Source organism: Diadema antillarum, unplaced genomic scaffold (genome assembly GCF_040938485.1).
Source record: "Diadema antillarum isolate AM-2024a unplaced genomic scaffold, OU_Dant_1.0 seq00001653_RagTag, whole genome shotgun sequence".
In the NCBI taxonomy this organism is placed as follows: Eukaryota; Metazoa; Echinodermata; class Echinoidea; order Diadematoida; family Diadematidae; genus Diadema; species Diadema antillarum.
The window spans coordinates 176,231-196,515 of record NW_027272354.1 but is presented as its reverse complement, the minus strand read 5'-3'; the positions used below and the strand labels follow the sequence as shown (position 1 = coordinate 196,515).

The window sequence follows — 20,285 nt, the reverse complement described above, 5'->3', positions numbered from 1 at the left end:
AACCCAGACTGTTTCGTTGTTTCTTTTCCCAAAAAGGTCCTGCCAGTGTATTACACCAGCATTGTAGGGTCAATGTTTCTACACGAGTCAAGCAGGACATTGTAGGTAATACTATATTAGAAAAAAGTAAAAAAAACCCGCATTTTAATTACATGAATTTCGCGAGCGCCAAGATTCGCGAAATTAAAGTGCACATGAAAGTTCTGTCTACACTGTATGCATTCAATGCCAGTGGCAATTCACGAAAATTTCAGGCCACGGAGAAGGTCGTCAGCTCCAATTTGTGAATACAATTGTATATCATGTTTTACAGTACATCTGGATCAATGCCCTGGCCAGATTTCAAACCATGGTCTGAAGTCACTGATTTGAGAGCCTTATTAATTACACCACCATTCTCCCAAGAACACCATGGTAAAAGTCACAATTTTACCTTGTATTCCAGCAATAAACTGACTTTATTGGACGAAAATGAAATCAGTAATGGAGCATGTCACACAACCACGGACATGCAGAGATATTACAGCAATAGGCACCCATCTCCTAATATCCCCTTCACTCTTTCTTTGAAGAGAGAAGTGTGACAAACATTAATGGGCTAAACAATGGGAGGGGCTCAAAGAGCCAAAATGTTAAGGATCTGAAGATGCTGACATTGATATTGTAAGCACTCTAAGAAAGAAGATCACCAATATGTATGTCAGATTAGCAAGGCTCTGAATGAATGAAACTGTATCATGGCTAAAAGAATTTTATAACAGAAGGTCAGCAGGTCTAAGAATTTCAAGTCAGTCTCCCCTTCAGAAAGTGAAAATTGACAGCCTACAAATACAGGAATCTCTAGCATTAACATTCATCAGCACATTTACCAAGAGGACAACTGAAGTATTGCAGTAATGAAATCTCTCTTCAACCAAGATGTGCCACATAATGATCTTAATCACTCAAATTCCAACAGACTGTGAGAACCACCTCCATGAATACCTGTAAACTAACTCACGGCTAAAACATAGCCATTGTTTCTCATAAATAACAACTATAACTGAAGAATGAGGCGTGAACTCCATCACTACAACCAGAAGCAGAACTGTGTGAAAAGTTGATGGTTACATGTAGTGATTCTGCAAAGGGTCATTATGTCCTTCATTACAAGAATACAATGATAAAACTACCGGCAGATGAATGCCCTTTAATCTCCTCTAGGTGCCCTTGGCATTCTGCCTTGTCAGTGATCAAGTAACTGACATCTTGACCCATCCTGCTGACATGGAGTGGCCACATAGAGTGGTCACTACAGAGTGGTCACTACAAAGTGGCCACACAGAGTGGTCACACAGAGTGGTCACACAGAGTGGTCACTACAGAGTGGTAACACAGAGTGGCCACACAGAGTGGTCACTACAGATAGAGTGGTAACTACAGAGTGGTAACTACAGAGTGGTCACTACAGAGCGGTCACTACAGAGTGGTCAGAAAGAGTGGCTACACACATTGGTCACACAGAGCAATGCAAAGGGCATGATGCTATCTGAGCACAGCCTCATCAGTCCAGGCTCTATGGAGCTAGCAAACTATGGTGGCCATCAGAATGCATGTTTCTCCTGTTGTCTGGATCGTGACAAGGGATGGCATCAGTGTCCTCGTTGTCATGACGATTTTGTCCTCCGGTCTGCAAAGATCTTCTCCTTTGAGAGGGCAGCTAGCAGATTTTTTGTCACTGACCTGAAATTTTCAATATGAGAGGTGAACACAGAATCTGTCTGTTTCAAAGTATTTACAAATTCATATCACACGGAGACCAACTTGACCTTTTATGCACACAATTGTTCATACTTTCTGACAATTTCAAACCACACATTACACAAATGGCAAAACACCAATTTCCTTTGCAATGTACGATGTATATTATAGAATGGGTAGCGAGAATCCTGCGATCTGATTGGCCAGCTATGTGTTCATTTTTACTGGCCGCACGCTGAGTCACAGTGGTAAACATGTTATAGCGCACTTAGCAAGAGTACGCGTACTTGTAACAAAGGTTCGCGCACTAAAGCAAGCGTTCGCGCACTCAGCTTGGCCATGCATCCAGTAAAAACGGTAAGTACGGGTATGCATGCCCTTTACGGAAAGCCAAAAGGAAATGCATCCAGTAATTTTGTCATCGGGTAACACGATAGAAAACTGGGTTTTTGACAAGAAAATTACCCATTCTATAAATCAAATGACGCACATGTCTTTTCGTGCGTCAGTCGGAATATAGTGTGCATGCGGTAACTATGGAATTTAGCCTAAACCCACTCGGCTTCGCCTCGTGGGTTAAGCATTCCATAGTTACCTTATGCACACAATTCCGACTGACGCACTCAGACCTGTGCGTCATTTGTATATTGACATGTACGCAAGACTGCCAACATTCCCACATCAAAAGCAGGGAGATTCAAAAGAGCAATTAATAGGAACATACTTTTGTATTACAGGCAACTCAATATTCTCAACCCCCCGGAAAAAAAAAAAAAAAAACCACCCCAAATCAGGGAGGTACAGTAATTGTTAAGGAGGCTCGTACAGAATCAGGGAGACTTCTCAACTCTGTGTTTGTGCAACATTGGTACATTTCCACATGACATATCAACTACTGGCTACAGTATACATCAAAAAGCACATTATGTAGGAACCAGTGCAACTTGTACCAAACTCCAAGAGACTGTAGCTTACAAATTCCACTGCTGTAGCACATGATGAGTTACCCTTTCAGTTTATGATGTAGTTGTTAAGGAGGCTCTACAAAATCAGACATCCTTTAACCCACCTCATTGCATACTGGGGCACGGCTGATGAGAAGAGGACAAAGAACTGGAATCCACCAGAATTGGTGGCGTAGGTTTTGTAGTCCTCTCCACACATGTAGGTCTCCTCCACCTGGTGTGGCATACTTTTGTAGGCTTCACCAGAAGAATCTTTAGAAGGGGGATTAAAATGGCAAAGACATGTCACTGAAACATCACAGGCAGGAAATCAAGGCAACTGTTATAACATATGTTTTCTTTTCTTTGTCTGATAATTTTACTCTCTCCACATAATATTATATGCTCAATCTGCATTACAGTCAAACCCGTCTTAGTGACCACCAGTGTGTGACAACTAAAATCAACTCCCTCCAAGAGGAAAAATGTCTTAAAGAACCTGTCCATAGTGGCCATTTGTCAATAATGGCCACTTTTTCGTCTCCCTTGGGTGGCTGCTATAGAAAGCTTTGAATGTAGAGCATCATGAACACCCAAGTGAAATATATTTTCAATTGTTAGCTGAGCTAACCTATTAGCATAAGAATGTTGACAGGTGCCGGGTTCGAAGCTTTCGCAGGCGGAGAGAGCTGTGGAGCTCACTGACCTAGTTCGACACGCAGCAGAACGGACGTCTTATTCCTTCTCGCTTCTATTATTATCGTGCACTAGCGGCAATGTGACTCTGCTCTCCGAAATCAAAATGTCGGATCAGGAATTCAGCAGAGAGCAAGACCACACCCTGGGTTCTGAAGTCCCCACAGTTTCTCAACCCGCAACACTGACCCCGTCATTTGTGAGCAACGCCATTAAAGAGGCTTTCGGTTCCTTTAAGGAGTATTTTGACTCTTCTATCGCCCAAGTGAAAGAGGAAAGTGAGAAAAAGCTCTCTGCCGCTTCCACGGAACTTCAACAACAAAAAAGGGCGTCGGAATTGTCATTTCGTTCAAGGGCAACAGAGTTCAATTCGAATTCAACTCTAAATTGCAGGAAAAGCTAGAGAAGGGCGTGGCCTTACTGGAGGAAGGCAAGCACGTTGCTGCCCTTTCCAAGTTGAAAGAGGGCATAGCCGACATCAGGAAAAGAAAGAAGTTAATCAGGCTTGCTGATAAATCTGATGCAGGGTGGTCAGCAGTTGACGAATATCTGAGCGATGACCTTGCAAGCGATTCTGGCGATGAAAAACGTATCAGGCAGGCACAGGCAAGGGCAGCGAGGAAAACGCAAATCGTCTCGGAACATCCCAGCCGCCAAGGGCAAACCTCCGAAGAGTGATGGATATAGGACTGCAAGCCCTTCTTCTGGTCACTTTTTTCGCGGCTTTAGCGGAAAAAGTAGATACGCTTATGGGGGTACCGGTAACTCCCCCACCCTTGGTTGGCGAAGGGCCAGCAGTGGGCCAAAGTCGACAGATTTCTGCTTCGCGTGCGGAAAGCAAGGGCACTGGAGAAGGGGGTGTCCAGGGGCCGGTAACCAAGGTCCCCCGATCAGGGATAACATCGCGCAGCAACGCTAATGGTCCTGCTTCTATGGAACAAAAGGTAAATTAGTTTGATCGTTTAATCCGTTGACTACGATGCACGAGTTATCTCGTGATAGCCGTTCTCCACTCAGATACTAAGCATGAGTTATCTCGTGGAAAAAGGAGCCCTTGAATGCACACTTTAAAACCTAGAAATTCACATATAGTGGAATGTTAATCTGACTGAAAATAACATTCAATAATTAATGAATCAAGGGAACTGACATAGACTTCCTTGGGGTAACACCTTAGATATTAGAAGTGAAAATGGGGTGGAAAATCAAACAGCCAAGTCCGCCCTGTTAATGCGGCTGTATCGAGCGAGACTCGCGTATTCAACTAGACCGTAAGCAACGGGATAACTGTGTTCTCAACATGATTGCGATGAAGAACAATGAGATGATAGTGTATGAGAGAGGCCAGAGGAATAATTAAGAATGTTGTCATCAATGATGAATGGATAATGTAGTCTACTTCTTGTTGGAAGCGGGCATAACCAATTCGTGAGCTAGTACTTCTGATCTGAGTTCTCTTGTGATTTTACCACGTCCAGGCGTTCGGTATGACACGCTGCATGGCGATGGCGCCAAGTTAATCCAGTCTTCCCTGAAAGATGAGTTGGAAACAGCTTCCGGTACTTCTCGAGATATTTCGGAGACAGACTTTAACTGCCCTAGCGGAGCTAGCAGTATCGCTTTTGCTGAAAGTGAACGGTACGAAGAAGAATTTTACTTAAACAATTGCTTTGAATATGAGCAAGGTAGCTCAGAACCGATAGTCAAAGGAAGACTAAAGGCGTCAATACAATTTTGGAAAGACATTGGTGCATCTCAATTTGTGTTAGATACCATTGAACACGGTTATATGTTACCGTTATTGCAGACTCCTCCCCGACTAGAATCAAGAAACAATAAATCTGCCTTGTCTCACCCTGAATTTGTCAATGAAGCTGTTCTTGATCTATTAAAGAAAAAAAAACTAATTGTTGAGTCTTTTGTTGCACCTCATGTTGTTAACCCCCTTTCAGTGTCAATTCAAAGCTCTGGTAAAAAGAGACTGATTCTTGATTTACGTTTAGTTAATAAATATTTGTGGAAGGACAAAGTTAAATTTGAGGATTGGAATATAGCACTTACTTAATTTAAAAAGGGAGATTTTATGTTTTCATTTGACCTTAAGTCAGGTTATCATCATTTTGATATTTTTCAGGACCATACTCGCTTTTTAGGATTTAGTTGGGATTTTGGTAATGGTCCTAGATATTATACTTTTCAAGTATTGCCGTTTGGCTTGTCCACAGCTCCGTACGTCTTTACAAAATGCCTCAAACCGATTGTTAACCACTGGCGAAGTAAAGGGATATTCATTGTTTTGTATTTAGATGATGGTTGGGGTCGTGCTGCTTCGTTTGATACATGCGAAGCCGTGGCCAAGGCAGTGAAAGATGACATATTAAAAGCAGGTTTGGTACCTAATGTCGAGAAATCGCAGTGGATCCCAGTCCAATGTTTGGATTGGCTTGGGTTAACATGGGATAGCAGTATTGGTTGTCTAAAGATTACCAAGAGGAGGATGAAGGACCTGGAGTCATGTTTGGACACTTTTCAGACACGTTTGCCAAATGTTTCAGCAAGAAAAATAGCGGCTATCGCTGGAAAGATCAATTCTCTTGACCCAGTAGTGGGTGCTTTAACTCAGTTAAAAACTAGATTTATGCATTATGAAATCATTCGCAGAGATCATTGGGATAAAGAGTACAATATAGACAGTGACAATAACTTGATTGCCGAGTTATTTTTCTGGAAGGAAAATCTTGTCATCCTTAATGAACGCATGTTGTTTGAGTATTCTATTCCACAGACCATTGTATACTCTGATGCCAGTAAGTCAGGCTGTGGAGCCTGGATTGGTGAGTGTGCTGGCATGAAAATGGCAAGAAACCGGACTAAAGTAGAAATGTCGAAAAGCTCCACTTGGAGAGAACTTATGGTGCTAAGTTTGGCGTTGAAATCATTTGCACCCTACTTCCGAAGTAAGGTTGCGAAAATAATTACAGACAATAGAGGTGTAGTCTCTATCGTGGAGAAGGGTAGCATGATTGCAGAATTGCACGAGCTTAGCTTGGACATTTTTAATTTTTGCAGAAAAAGTAGGATCACTTTACAGGTTCACTGGGTTCCCAGAGAGGAGAACCGTTGTGCAGATGCACTTAGTCGGATTATTGATTTCGATGACTGGGGAGTTTCTGTTGAATTCTTTAAATTTTTGGATGAGTTGTGGGGGCCCCATACTGTTGACAGTTTCGCAGATGATTCTAATTTCAAATTACCAAAGTTTAACTCTAAATATTGGTGTCCTAATACGGATGCAGTAGACGCGTTTTCGTGCGATTGGGCGGGCGAGAATAATTGGCTGGTGCCCCCTATCGATAGTATTGGGCAAGTTTTGAATCACGTTAGAGTGTGTTCCGCTATGGGAACTCTAGTTGTGCCATATTGGCCTTCTGCCCCATTTTGGCCCCTTTTGTTTTCGGAGAATAGAGAATCTCGTTTATTAATAAAGTAAAGATTGATAATCCTGAAGGAGTTTTTGTTCAAGGCAGAAATAGGAATTCTATATTTGGGACAAAGAAATTCCAAAGTCCAGTGTTATGTGTACGATTGAATGGGGTGGCGAGCGGCAAATGACAATTCTGCATAATTTCATAACGTATCAGTCGTAGGACTATATTATGGCATCAGCCGCCTGGCTATGGAATCAGCCGCATGGCTATGAAATCAGCCGCATGGCTGTGGAATCTGCCGCAGGGCTGAATGAAAGCTATGTAGCTTTCTTTCCGCCGTTGATGAATTTTTATGCTGCGCTTGGCAACGGCGAATGAAATTCATCAAAAATTTTAGCCTTTGGGGTCTATACACCATGTTGTTTGTGTGTCGAATGTATAGCATGTCTTGTAATGACCACACAGGATAGGTGTAAGTTGTGCTATTCCTCTTTTTATATTCCCCCCAGATTTTCGCCACAGGACGAATATGGTAAAACATTGACCAAGATTTTGGCAGCTTCAAGAGCTGATAACACGGTTTATAAATACAAGAGAGCTTGGTTAGCCTGGGTAGAATGGTGTACGCAATTTAAGGTAAACTCAGCTCTGGCTGAACCAGAAGACATTAGTCGATACCTCATTCATTTATATCAAAGTGGTGCTCCTTACTCCAGGATGGAGTCGGCCTTTTACACTATAAAATGGCATTATGACTGTAATCCCAAGGTACACATTAACCCGTGTGATCGGAAGTTTCTACACATTGTACTTCAAGGATTGAAGAAGCTGCTGTATACACCAATTGTAAAAAAGGAACCTATTACACCAGAAATTTTGAAGGCAGTTGTAGAGAAATATAGTTCTTCCACTAGTTTAGTGGATATTCGTTTATGTGCCATGATACTGATTGCATATGCTGGATTTCTACGATATGACGAACTGATAAATATTCGTAGGTGCGATCTCGATATGTATGTTTCCCATGTGAACATTTTCATTATGAAAAGTAAAACCGATATTTATAGACAAGGAGCATGGGTCCTCATAGGTGCTACTAATACACCAACCTGTCCGGTTTCGGCTTTGCGGAATTATTTGTTGGCTGCGGAGTTAGATGATCCAGCTGATCAGAAATTTCTTTTCAGACCCGTCAATTATTGTAAGTCCAAAGAATCCTACAAATTAAGGGATGGACAATTGTCATACACTAGGTGTTTGGATCTGTTACGGGATGCCCTGTCAGCAGTGGGTTTAGAACCGAAAAAGTTCGGCATGCACAGCCTTCGAAGCGGCGGTGCTTACAGCGGCCGCAAAATTTGGAGTCCCAGATAGACTGTTTAAGAAGCATGGTAGATGGCGTTCAGAAACTGCCAAGGATGGATACATTAAAGATAGTATGAATGATCGTCTCTCGGTATCTTTGAATTTGGGCCTCTAAAACATTGCGTATGGATATAACGTTGATTGTATATGATAACGTTAGTAAGCAAATAAACTGCCTTGTTTATTCTGCACTATTATGAAGCATGTGAGATATTACTGACACATTGTTTATGGAATGAAACTTGGATTAAAATCTCCTAAATGAAATTGTATGCGTTTTGTTTCCTTGTTACCCGTTCTTTAATTGACTGAGAGGGGAGGGCATAGGAATAGCCCTGTCTTGCCGTCGAAGCTTGGTGCTCCCCTAGGAGTCAGGTATTATGTATATATTATGTTCTTTTGCAGGTTATGCGTTAGGGAAGGGAGGCGGGATTGAAAATAATTCATTCACGTTTGAGTAGCGAATTAGGGAATAAATATATTTTCAATTGTTAGCTGAGCTAACCTATTAGCATAAGAATGTTGACAGGTGCCGGGTTCGAAGCTTTCGCAGGCGGAGAGAGCTGTGGAGCTCACTGACCTAGTTCGACACGCAGCAGAACGGACGTCTTATTCAGAGACGGAATTGCGACGTCCATCACTGGTATTGTCGGGACGGCCCGCAAGCTCAAGATAGAGGATCATAGGACCAGGACGAAACAGCGGTCGGGATAAGAGCATCGGGAGGCGGTATTGGTTCCGGCATGTCAAGAAGCAGTTCGTGAGGGTGGTTTCCAGGCGCGTATGTAAGTCATCAGTTCCCTCCGTCCGTTCTGTCTTGCCGTCGAAGCTTGGTGCTCCCCCGAGGGGAGGGCATAGGAATAGCCCTGTCTTGCCGTCGAAGCTTGGTGCTCCCCTAGGAGTCAGGTATTATGTATATATTATGTTCTTTTGCAGGTTATGCGTTAGGGAAGGGAGGCGGGATTGAAAATAATTTATTCACGTTTGAGTAGCGAATTAGGGAATAAAAAGAAGGAATGAGCCTAGGATTCGAATCTGCCTCATCTTCTGCTTAGCAAGGAATTTGTTGTCTGCCATGAAGAAACTGGCAACTCTGAGACAAGATATTGCAAAAGAATTGGAAAATTGATTGGAACCTCCACAGAGTATGTTTCACCTCTAAATGTAAACATCAAGATTTGAGAATGACTCTCTCAACAAGGGTTGGTATCCGACTTATGCTCTCTGTCTCTCTCAACTATCTACTTTACCATATCTCATATATGTACTGACATATCTTTTTATTCCTCTACTGTACATTGATCATGCTCAGTTCAGCTTATGTTGGTTTCGGCTGGCTTCAGTTCATTTAGTCAATGGTTTAGAGCCGTGCTTCTCAAGCTTTTCAACCTCTGGCCCATTTTGGCTCCTATAAATATTTTTGAGGCCCAGACAGATCATATACTAATCTTTTTAATGTTATTTTTGCCCAACATCCCAACCCACCTGTGAGAGCTTCACGGCCTACTGGTTGAGAAGCAGTGATTTAGAGCAAAGTCTAGATTTAGACCATGGTTTCTTTAGTTTACCGTTTGGGAAATGCCCCATGCTTTTGATTTAAACCTTGGACTACATAGACAATGGTGTAAAATAAACTGTGGTCTAAATGTACATCACGTTTGGGATGCCAGTCTTACAGTTTGTAATTTGTGTGTGTATGTGTTCTTCTGTTGTTGTTTTTTCTAAAAAAATTTCACAGACCTACTTCTCTATATGTTTTGTTTTCACACAAAGCCACATGACATCAGGAAGAAATTTCCCTATCATATACTTTGATACCACAATGAAACTATCAGATGAAGCACAAGAGCCCCCTAGGCAGGTGAACACTTACCATGTCTCTCAGGGCTAAGGGCTGGAGGGAAGAGACTGCCTACGATGGAACGGTAGGAAGCCACCAGGATATCTCTTCTAGCATAGGGGGGCAGTGGCTTCACCTCCGCAGCACTCCCAGATACCATAGGGAGTCGCACCGACGAGAGACACTTGTGCTGGTCTGTGTTTACCAACACAAACCTGAAACACACAAGATTTGCACGGTAAATACAAGAAGTACTGTAGAAACAAATTTATAAAGGCCAAATTCTCCTCCAATAACAACATGTCTACGAACATTTCCTTCATTACACATTGTTACGTAATTGATGCAGTTAACTTCTCTATAATATTTATATGTTTCTGCTGGAAATGGAAGTACATATGAATGAACGAATGAACGAATAAACCCCTGCTAGAGATTAAAGGCAAATAAAGTTTGCTTTAATAATTGAAGCTCCACTAAAATCAAGACACTGGGCCATCACCTACATGTAACAGATTTCATTTTAATAGGAGATTACAACCACACAAAAACTCACCCCAAGACTCCGCCATCAACTGCAATTGACCGGGGAATGTTGGAAGAGGGCGCCCTCTGGAGGGCCCGCAAAGAGTCGTGGTGGGGTCTCCAGGCTGGCTCAACCAGAGCGTTCACGGCATCAGACAGCGTTGGCTCAGCATAGCAGAGCACACTCACTACCACTCCAGGCAGCAGGTGGATGCTGAGTAGGCGGTGAGGGTCCTAGAGTAAGATGGGGTATAGAAATGAATTTCAGAGGGGTACCCTGCGATTTAAAGGACACATCTTCATATACATGTGGATTGAGTGAATGCAACAATACTAGTAGAACACATCAGTGAAAGTTTGGAAAAAATCCTACAATCCGTTCCAAAGTTATGAATTTAAAAGTACCTGTGCAACCACTGCTGGATGAGGAGACTATTATAGTGTATGATGTCACATGCCTAGAACGATATAAGGAAAATAAAAAGAGAATTTCACAAGACTTTACTTTTTGAATACAGTGCACATTTCTTCAACTTATGTATCTTAAGGGTAATATTATTCCCCTCCCTTCTGAAAGGGAGAAGTCAAGTGTTTGTTTGTTATACGAGAAAAGTGAAATATGTTGAATTTTCTTTATCCTTTCTTTATATCGTTGTACACATGTGACATCACAAGCTATAGTAGTCTTCTCATCCAGCCGTGACTGGGCAGAAACTTCAAAAATTCATAACTTTTGAACAGATTGCCCAATTTTCCTCAAAATCTCACTGATGTGTTCTACTAACATTGCTGCATTCACTCAACGTACATGTCTATGAAGGTGAACTTGTCCTTTAACTAGTAGTATATTCCAATGTGATCTTGCATCAAGAAAGTAAGTCTGTAGCATAAAGAGCAAATCACATCACATTGGCTTTAATAGACACAGTAAAATGAAACAAACTCAATGATAGAGATTGCATCAAAATCTGACCTAAATATAACACCGCAGTGTTTCATATGTGTTTACAACATAGGTATTAGAAGCAACCATACATGTAAACTAGAGGCAATGATGTCATGAAATAAGTGCATTTTGGAGGCTTTAAAATCTTTTGAAAATTTATATACGTATACATCTTCTACTAAAATAATGAGAAAAGTATTACAATTCAAACCAAGCTCTCGTGATACAGTGTCCCATACTGTGACAAAGTAAGCCTTAGTCCCATCTACATACTAAAAAATATGGTTGTGTCCTTCCAATAGGTAACATTGCAAGTAGCCTAAGGTGTGGCCATAATGAGTACAAGGCCGACATACATTTACCTTTTAGTTAATACACTACCTATTACCTTTGGACTGGCCTGAGGAAGATAGATTGGGACATCGCTGGACGTTCCACTTGGCAGTGACTGGATGAATTTGGCCACCAGCATCATCTCCTGACCACTGAGTGACCACCAGTAGGGCGTGGCCACTACAAGCTTCCCGTCGGCATGGAGACAACCAAAAGCACTCCCGGCACTGTCCACAAACTCTTCAAGGGGTTCCTGGTGTAAGACATTGAACACATGAGCCTGTAATATATATATATATATATATATATATATATATATATATATATATATATATATATATATATATATATCATGCAATTTGAGACCCAAGCAACGGAGCTACAGACATTGCAAAGTGTACAGCATATCACTGTCTTGACAGCAATTCCAGTTTTCTTCTAGATGACAATGACAATGGGTTATTTTCTTTTCTTGTGTCACCCACAGTGTGCGTATTGAAGAAAATATGAACAAATATTGAAATGAACATATAAAATAACAGTCCACAAATAATGAGGACATTAAAGTGAAAACATAGTTCTAGTAGTATGAGAACCCGTCTTGCACCATTTCATAAATGTTTGCAATATATCGAAAGAAACTGACCTGGCTGACATGATTTGCTAGGATGACGAGTTGTTTTGGAGGATTGTAAGATCAAAAGTAAAAGTCAGTATTCTGACTTTTATTCCAGAAGGATCAAGGTTAATTTGGTCTCCGGGACAACTCGGGCCTATTTCAGACAATTTACACACAGTTCATGATCGCCGTATTCTACTGGTATACATAGGCGCATGCTCGTTTTGAAAGCGCAAAAGAGGTTCTTTGATGTTGTATCTACTTGGCCCATAACTGCAACCAGCCAGAACGCGAAGTGCTCTCATAGCACAACACTGTACAATCCAGAGGGACAACTCGGCCCCGCCATCAAAGCGAGGCAGAGTTGTTCTCGATTCCGAGTTAGCTTGACCCTGATCGGGTAAGTTCTGAGATGCGAACCTTTTTGGTTAATATTTCACAATTTTGTTGTTACCCAACGAATATATCTTGTTATTACAGCATTATTCCACACATTTTGTAGGCATACATGTACATTTTGGAGCAAAATTTGACTATTTTGCAGGCATGCCAGAACTATGTTTTGCCTTTCAGCAGTAAACTTACCTGCAAGATAGCATTTTCTGGACAGGCAATAACATCAACGGAGGAAGACAGGCTTCCAAAGAGAGAAGACTCTTCCAGGAGGAGGTCAATGACCGGGTAGCAAACCTGGAACAAAGAAAGGCAGTTATAACACAGGCAGCTGACCAGCTGACGTACTATGAAGCCCATAAACATGTAATACATATTTCAGTGTGGGAGAAACTTGACAAATGAAGATCCTCTGTTCACAAGATACACCAGGTGTTTGCTGTTACAGTCCCAGATTTTTACAGGCTTCTGTGTCTTTACACTAGTCACTACAGTTGTATTTGTCAAAAAAAAAAAAGAATGTGCCATGGTAGCAAGGTACAGGCAACACCCATAAAAAGTCTTTGGGGTCAGCAGTTTTCTTTCATTATATTGAAATTTTGTTACAGCCAAACAGTAAAGTATGTACAGAGATATACTGAAGGTGATAATTCTGAGACTTGAAATTTTCAACTTGCTGTAATGAGAATTTCATTAACCATGCTCATTGCAATGGGAGTGCACTGTGTTGTTTGTGAATCACATCTCTCCCGAATGGAAAAAAAAAAAAAAAATATATATATATATATACAGGTCTTTGAATTTGACATGGTGAGAAAATTTTGCTTTAGACCTACTTGCTGTCAAGGTTTGCAATCCACAGAGCCGTTAATAGAAATTCAATGAGCAACAAATACTATGCACAAGCTGCTGTTCACATGCAGGCAAATTATTGGTGATCTATTTTCCTGGCATAACTACGAAGCTGATTACTGCTAGACAGCCCTCAAAAACAAGTTTAATCAAGACTGTATTATCTTTTATTATCTCTTATTATTCCATTGTTTAAGTGTTTACAATCATGATACAGTACCACAAAACCAAATTTAGAGGTACTGTAGCATACAGTGTACATACATTCATTTCAATTGCATGGTAAATCTGCAAACACTGTGATCTATTATTTGTCCCGTTGAGGACAAGTCCCGAGTATACTTGGGCAGGTATCTATGGGAAATGCGTGTTGTAGCAAAATCAGTCCATCCTCAATGGGTTAAAGACCCTGAAGGGTGAGGATGCATGGAGTGGGAAGGCTGGCCCAGTTTGGTATATGGAGAATCTCTGTAAATGAATTGTGTAGAGCTTTATCACTGATCTATATGTACACACACAGCCCCAAAATCTTAACTGATTTCACAGTTACCGATCACAACGCTTCAATGTACACTCATGCTGACTGATGCTGTTCGTGGTTTCCATATGTAAATGTACCCCAGATTTTGAGAGAGAAAAAAGCAAATTACCCAAGTCATAAAAGGCAAACATTATGAATTCAGTTGTTTCAGGGAACTGAAATCGTCTTACCTTTAGTTCCCTGCGAAGCTTCTCCACATTCCTGAAGTTGATCAAACTGTCTAATCCAATAAGCATGACCTACATAATAATATGTGAAAAAATGACACCAATATTTCTTTGTGAAAATGCACTGTGAAGAATCTTACCTGAAAATTCAGTCAATGCATGTCATGAAATATAAACACTTTAAAGATGAACAGACATAAAAATAATTATGTATTTGTCTAAATTAAATACCTTTATTAAGAAATAACCATAAATCCTTCATTGAAAGACCTGCACTCTGAACTTCTGAAATCATTTAAAGTGGAATGCAAAGTACAATGTACTTTTTCAGTGGTGAATGAAGATAATTGCTACTCTGGTTTTAAGTTCCATTTGGCATTGAAGTGCCATTTTCAACCTGGAAAAAAAAAACCACCATGCTCTGGACAGAAATAACAGTTAGAAAGTCTTACACAATTAGTATTCATTGCACAGCAGTTTGTTATCTACACTCTTGAACTTTATATAGGTAACTAAACTGGGGAAGAATTTCTAACTGGTTGGGGAGAACAAATGTGACCCTGCACCTCAAAACAAACAAAAAGTCGCCAGACATGAATTTTTAGTTAAGACCATATTCTGAAAGAGCAGACTTTAAGCTTTAAAATGATGTATAACTCAAGTCAAATGGACTCTCCTAACCTATCTAAATATTGGAAAGAAAGCACAAACTCAGGAAAAGTGTGAACTGAGAAAAGCGGTTCTGGAGTACACTGTCTATTCAAGCGCCTAATCTTTACCAAAACGTGCTGGCTGTGCGATGAATGGGACAAAAAACAGGAAGTAAACCATCAGAGTAACAACAATGAAGGGATTATCAGATTAAACTGAAATTAAGTATGCCTCATTAACATATTCTGTCCATAATTAATGCCAACTTTCAAAGCAGTAGCACTATCCCTTCAAAAGTTATTAGAGTTGAAAGTGAAGAGTGTGGACAAGGTTTTTCAGAAATGAAAAAGGGATTCTAAAGACACACCTAATCACACTATTCTACCAAAAATGTTCGAGATAAACTGCTAAAAAAAAACCCCACTTTCCTGCCCGTTTTATGATACCAAATTTCAGCATAATGTAAAAGAAGACCCGCTCTTTCAGAAAATATGAAAAAGTCAAGTTCGGCTAGGTTGACCCATTTCACTTATTTTCAGTCCTCACGCAAAATCAGTGTATGCGACTTTATGTTCGTTTTGAGGTGCACGGTCACAAATTATCTAAATGTACATTTACAAGGTTACTCACCATAGCATGGAAAATGTGGCTTAGGAGTGTGTTGTAGTGGACATCACAACTCCCATCATTGCTTGTGACTAAGACCAGAGTGACACTGGTGGTACAATAAACAAAACATTGCAAGTATTAAATAAAATTATGGGCTCAAGAAAAGAAAAGACTTTGACACAGAAAAGTATGAAACAATGTACATGGAATGTAATGTATGCCTGTACTTTCTGAATTCATGGCAGCTTTAATGTATAAGCTGTTATTTTCATGAGGGTTTAAATTTTGTGAATTTTGCACATAACTGTAGGACCACAAATCTTACAACCATACACAAAAATGTCTCAAGACTGACAGGCATTAGTGTACTTATGACAGCCGAGGTGTCAAAATAAAAAAAAAATAACATCATGTGAAAATGTCCTTGACCACCTCATTCCCAAAAATATCTGTACAGAAGTACACAAAAATAACAGCTCATATAGTAATTCAAATATGCAACAAGAAAAGCCTGCCACAGATGCATGTATGGCCTTGTATCAGCTCTGCAATTTCTGAAATGGGGATGAGAGGGGCGGGGGATGGGCAGTGGAGGTTTTCTTCCTAAAAGTGTGGAGATCCAACAGACCACATCCCTTCACTGGGATTGAAACATTCACAGCATGTTAGGTACGTTCCAAGGGGCAATTTGCCAAACATGTGAACTGCATTACATTTTCATCTTGATAAGATGCAAAATTAATTTCAACACCAATGATGCTTAAAGGGGAGTACTAGTAACTGATCAGTGGGAATCAGTGGGAATGCTGGGGGATGGTTGTTCCAATCTTTGGGGGATTCAATTAAGAGTACATTATATATCTACTGTTGAGTGAAAATCATTTGCTTCAGAACGGTCTCATATTCAAGTACTGTGCAATTTAATTGCCCGTCACTGTATGGGCATGCTAGCCTGGACATTAAACTGCACATCACTTGAATATGAGACCATTCTGAAGCAAATAATTTTCACACAACAATAGATATATAATGTACTCTTAAATGAATCCCACAAGAATTGGAACAGTCATCCCCGAGCATTCCCACTCATTCCCACTGATCAGTTACTACAATGTAGCTATCCCCTTTAAATATTCTTTTGCTAGCAAAATGCTAGATCAAAATTTTCAGGGAACCCCCTGCAGAATCAATAAGGCTTGACAGCTCTGCTTCCATCATGAGATGATCCCTGCTCCTCTCTCGTGTGCACCTCCTTACTTGGTGTGCCTGTACTCACCTGTCATGGAAGACTTGCCACGTAACTTTGGCCTCCTCAGTCGTGGTACTCAGCAGCGTTACATCGTGGTTCTGGGCAAACATCTGCACTCCATACAGCATGCCTTGTTCGGCAAATGCAAGCTAGAATTTGCAAATCACGACAAACAAGATGATGTGAGTACACAATTAGGGAATACCCTGGAACATCCTACATTATGTACATGACAAATTGAATCTCAGCATTTTTATTCAAAATAATAGGTGCTATTTGCATATAAGAACAGGAAAAGCTAGGGGTATTGTAGGTGCAACATCCAGGAAAGTACAATGTATGCTATACAGTTAATCAAGCAGCTCTGAGCACAGCTGGCAAGCAGAATTATTTTTGTAGTGCTGCTGCTTAACCCTGTTGAGGACGGGCTGATTTTGCTACAACACGCATTTCCCATATAGACACCTGCCCGAGTATACTCGGGACTCGTCTTCAACGAGTTATCCATAAATTATGTGACTTTAATATTTTGCGCATTGGTAATTGCAAGACAATTTTTCAAGTGGTTGAATTTGCAACTGAGAAACAAATGCAGTGACGGAATAACAACTTTTTTCCCCTAACCAAGAGATGATGTAATGAAATACAAGGTTAAAAATCAATGACAAATTGTTTAGTGTCCCCACACCCTTTGTTTTCTAGTTTTTCCCCATTTTTATTTCCTTTTTTAGGCCACCTGCATTTTTGTTTCTTTCTTTTTTTATTGGTGAAACTGTAAAAAAAAAAAGAGGAAAATATTCATCTTTTTCTAAAACTTTGATTTTTGGGAGAAGAAAAGATCACATTTTATGCTCAAAATGATTATCGGTTAATATTAAGCTGATTATATCCTTTTAAGTCCAAGTAGGGCCTAACTTAAAAAGAAAAAAAAAAGAGATTTGAGGTTCTCTTGGAAAATTTTGTGTCGGACAAAATTTTGAAAAAAAAAAGCAAAAACAAAACAAAACAATGAAATATTAAACAAAGAAAAGAAAAGAAAAAAAAAGGCCTCCTCCCTTTTTCCCTGAGGTTGGATGCTTAACTGTTAACATTTTTCCCTTTCTAGAAATTCTATCTTGCCTTGCATCTAAATTTGTTGAGGGAGGTAATGGAAAGACTTCCTTACTAGTATGTCCCACCTGCCTCCCTTATATTGTCATACCAGTTTAACATGGTATTTATCTCCTTTCCCTGCCCTGCTGAGCTAAGATATATTTGCATAGCTTATAGCCCGGGCCTACTACTAGGCTACTACTACTATGTAGTATGGTAGGTGTTCAACCCACCGACCGGGTCCATAACGACCGACCGCGCATTATAATGGCATTGCGCGTACAGAAAGAAAATGTACGCATGGGACTACGCGCAACGGTGTTCGATTCTTCACTGGGCTACGCTACCGAGTAAAATGTGGCGAAAACAACTAAGTATTCCCTCTAAATTACCGAAATTTAGCAAAATCGAATAAGGTTTATCGTGTAACTACATATAACTAGGCCTACCTTTGCTGACTCGTTGTTAGATGTTGAGTATCCTTCCGTAATAAATTTGACGATTTTGACCGCAAAATTGTCACCGCCGCTTGTACGATCGTGCACACACGTTACACATGTATACACATGACATAAACATTTTGTCGCCCGCGCGCTACGACCGTACGAGTTGATGCAGAAACGAGAAATGAATGTGAAAAAACAAACTGACTCACTGTCTAATTTATTTCAATTACGATGAAAAGTTTCCTAGTGAAAATCAAGTCAAATTCATCAAACAGTCCTTCAAAAGTAATATCGAAGGATTCAAAATATATTCAAATATTATTGGGGAAAAAATGACGGCTAGAAAAAAACAGCGGCCTGTCGAAAAAACGCATTTAAGTGCCCTTTATACGCATTATCAGGGTGGTCGGCTGAAATGAGCAGGGCAACCGAGTGCGGAAAAAATGACACCCCACGCGTTCGAAGCCGCCATCTAAGAGCGCGTACCTCAGATCGCATTTTCAGTGCGCGCTTGTGAATCCGGAGTATTTTCTCCACACGTGAGTAAAATTTCAGGCAAATTGTGAGATTTTTCACGTTTCTATTGATAGAAAAACGTTAGGTGTCCGGTATTATGAACACCCAACCATACAATGTAATTGTAAATCATGTTTGTGTGGTCCCATATATCGACTTTTATGTGGTACTTTGTGCAAAAATGCATATTTTTGACGTCAGTTCTAGCTGTAAAATTTCACTTTTATGATGAAACCTATTTGTTCTGAATTAGTTTGATAAAATTGAATATGCTTACATGAAATAACATGGTTTTTCACTTAAATACATGTTCATGACAACAAAAAGACACAAAATGTAGCTTAGTAGTGCCAGAAAAATGGCCCTAGCACCTAGTGTAGCAGCAGTGGCCGCAGCAGCAGTTTATACCCTACGCCTACGGGTTTACACAGCCCAGTCGCACAGCGTCTGGTCGGGTTACTTTTAGGAAGCCCAACGAGAAGAGACAGTCAGAAAAATCTTGCCTGAGATAAAGTACTTACAGATTTAACGTCGCCTTTCGTTCTCGTGAACAAAGGTACTCCTCCCTCGTTGGTGAGGCATACTAAATGTGCCGACATTTCGGGAGGGTCTGCAGCAGATGTGAATGCCAGACAGATGATAGGCTGTAGTTGCCTGTAGGACGTTCACTTGCCTGTCGCGACTTACACTTGTGTACACCTAGCGACAGGGCTGTGTACTAGTATACTACTGTATGATTCATGTGGCCTCACGCTCCTTTTCCGGGCTCCCATAGAAACCCTCGTTAAATGCAGCATATTCCATAAATCATAAAAAAAAAAAATCAATCGAATCTTAGATTTTTTTTTTTTAAATTGAAGCAGATGAAGGGAAATTTTCTCTGCTTTCAAGTAAACAACATATTTTGGAATGTTTTCCAGCTCTAAAAAAAGTTAAAAGCCTCCATACGAGACTAGTCATATCCAGTCCCTCTCAAGTCAAAAACGATAAAAATAGCAAATTAGCTCATTTATCAATAAAAATTCATTAAAAATACAAAAATCCTGATTCATAAAAAAGTTAGGAGCCTCCATACGAGACTAGTCATCCAGTCACTCTCAAAAACGATAAAAAAAGCAAATTACCTCATAAACAGGTATACAGGGCTGCCAACTCTCACTCATTGAGAGTGACCGGAGACTCACTCATTTTGGTCCTTTCTCACTCTAAAACTTTATTTCATTTGCATGTATTTCTGTTGATCTCACTCACTTTGACTCCTAGATTACAGCATTGGCCTATGGGAGTCTCACTCTCAACTAGTTTCCAGTGTTGGCAGCCCTGGGTATATCAA

General features: G+C 40.4%; 1 protein-coding gene and 1 pseudogene across 1 annotated transcript; one reads left to right on the top strand and one right to left on the bottom strand.

The window, feature by feature from the left end:
• Nucleotides 1-1,646: 1,646 nt before the first annotated feature.
• Nucleotides 1,647-19,551, bottom strand: LOC139711379 (protein fuzzy homolog). The gene is made up of 10 exons (XM_071623266.1): nt 19,474-19,551; nt 16,926-17,047; nt 15,671-15,755; nt 14,393-14,461; nt 13,022-13,126; nt 11,873-12,070; nt 10,570-10,772; nt 10,047-10,228; nt 2,810-2,957; nt 1,647-1,722 (listed from the first exon to the last, which is right to left on the bottom strand). Exons 1-10 carry the CDS (start codon nt 19,549-19,551, stop codon nt 1,647-1,649), a joined length of 1,266 nt encoding a protein of 421 aa, XP_071479367.1.
• Nucleotides 4,130-8,488, top strand: LOC139711378 (integrase/recombinase xerD homolog; annotated as a pseudogene).
• Nucleotides 19,552-20,285: the final 734 nt, after the last annotated feature.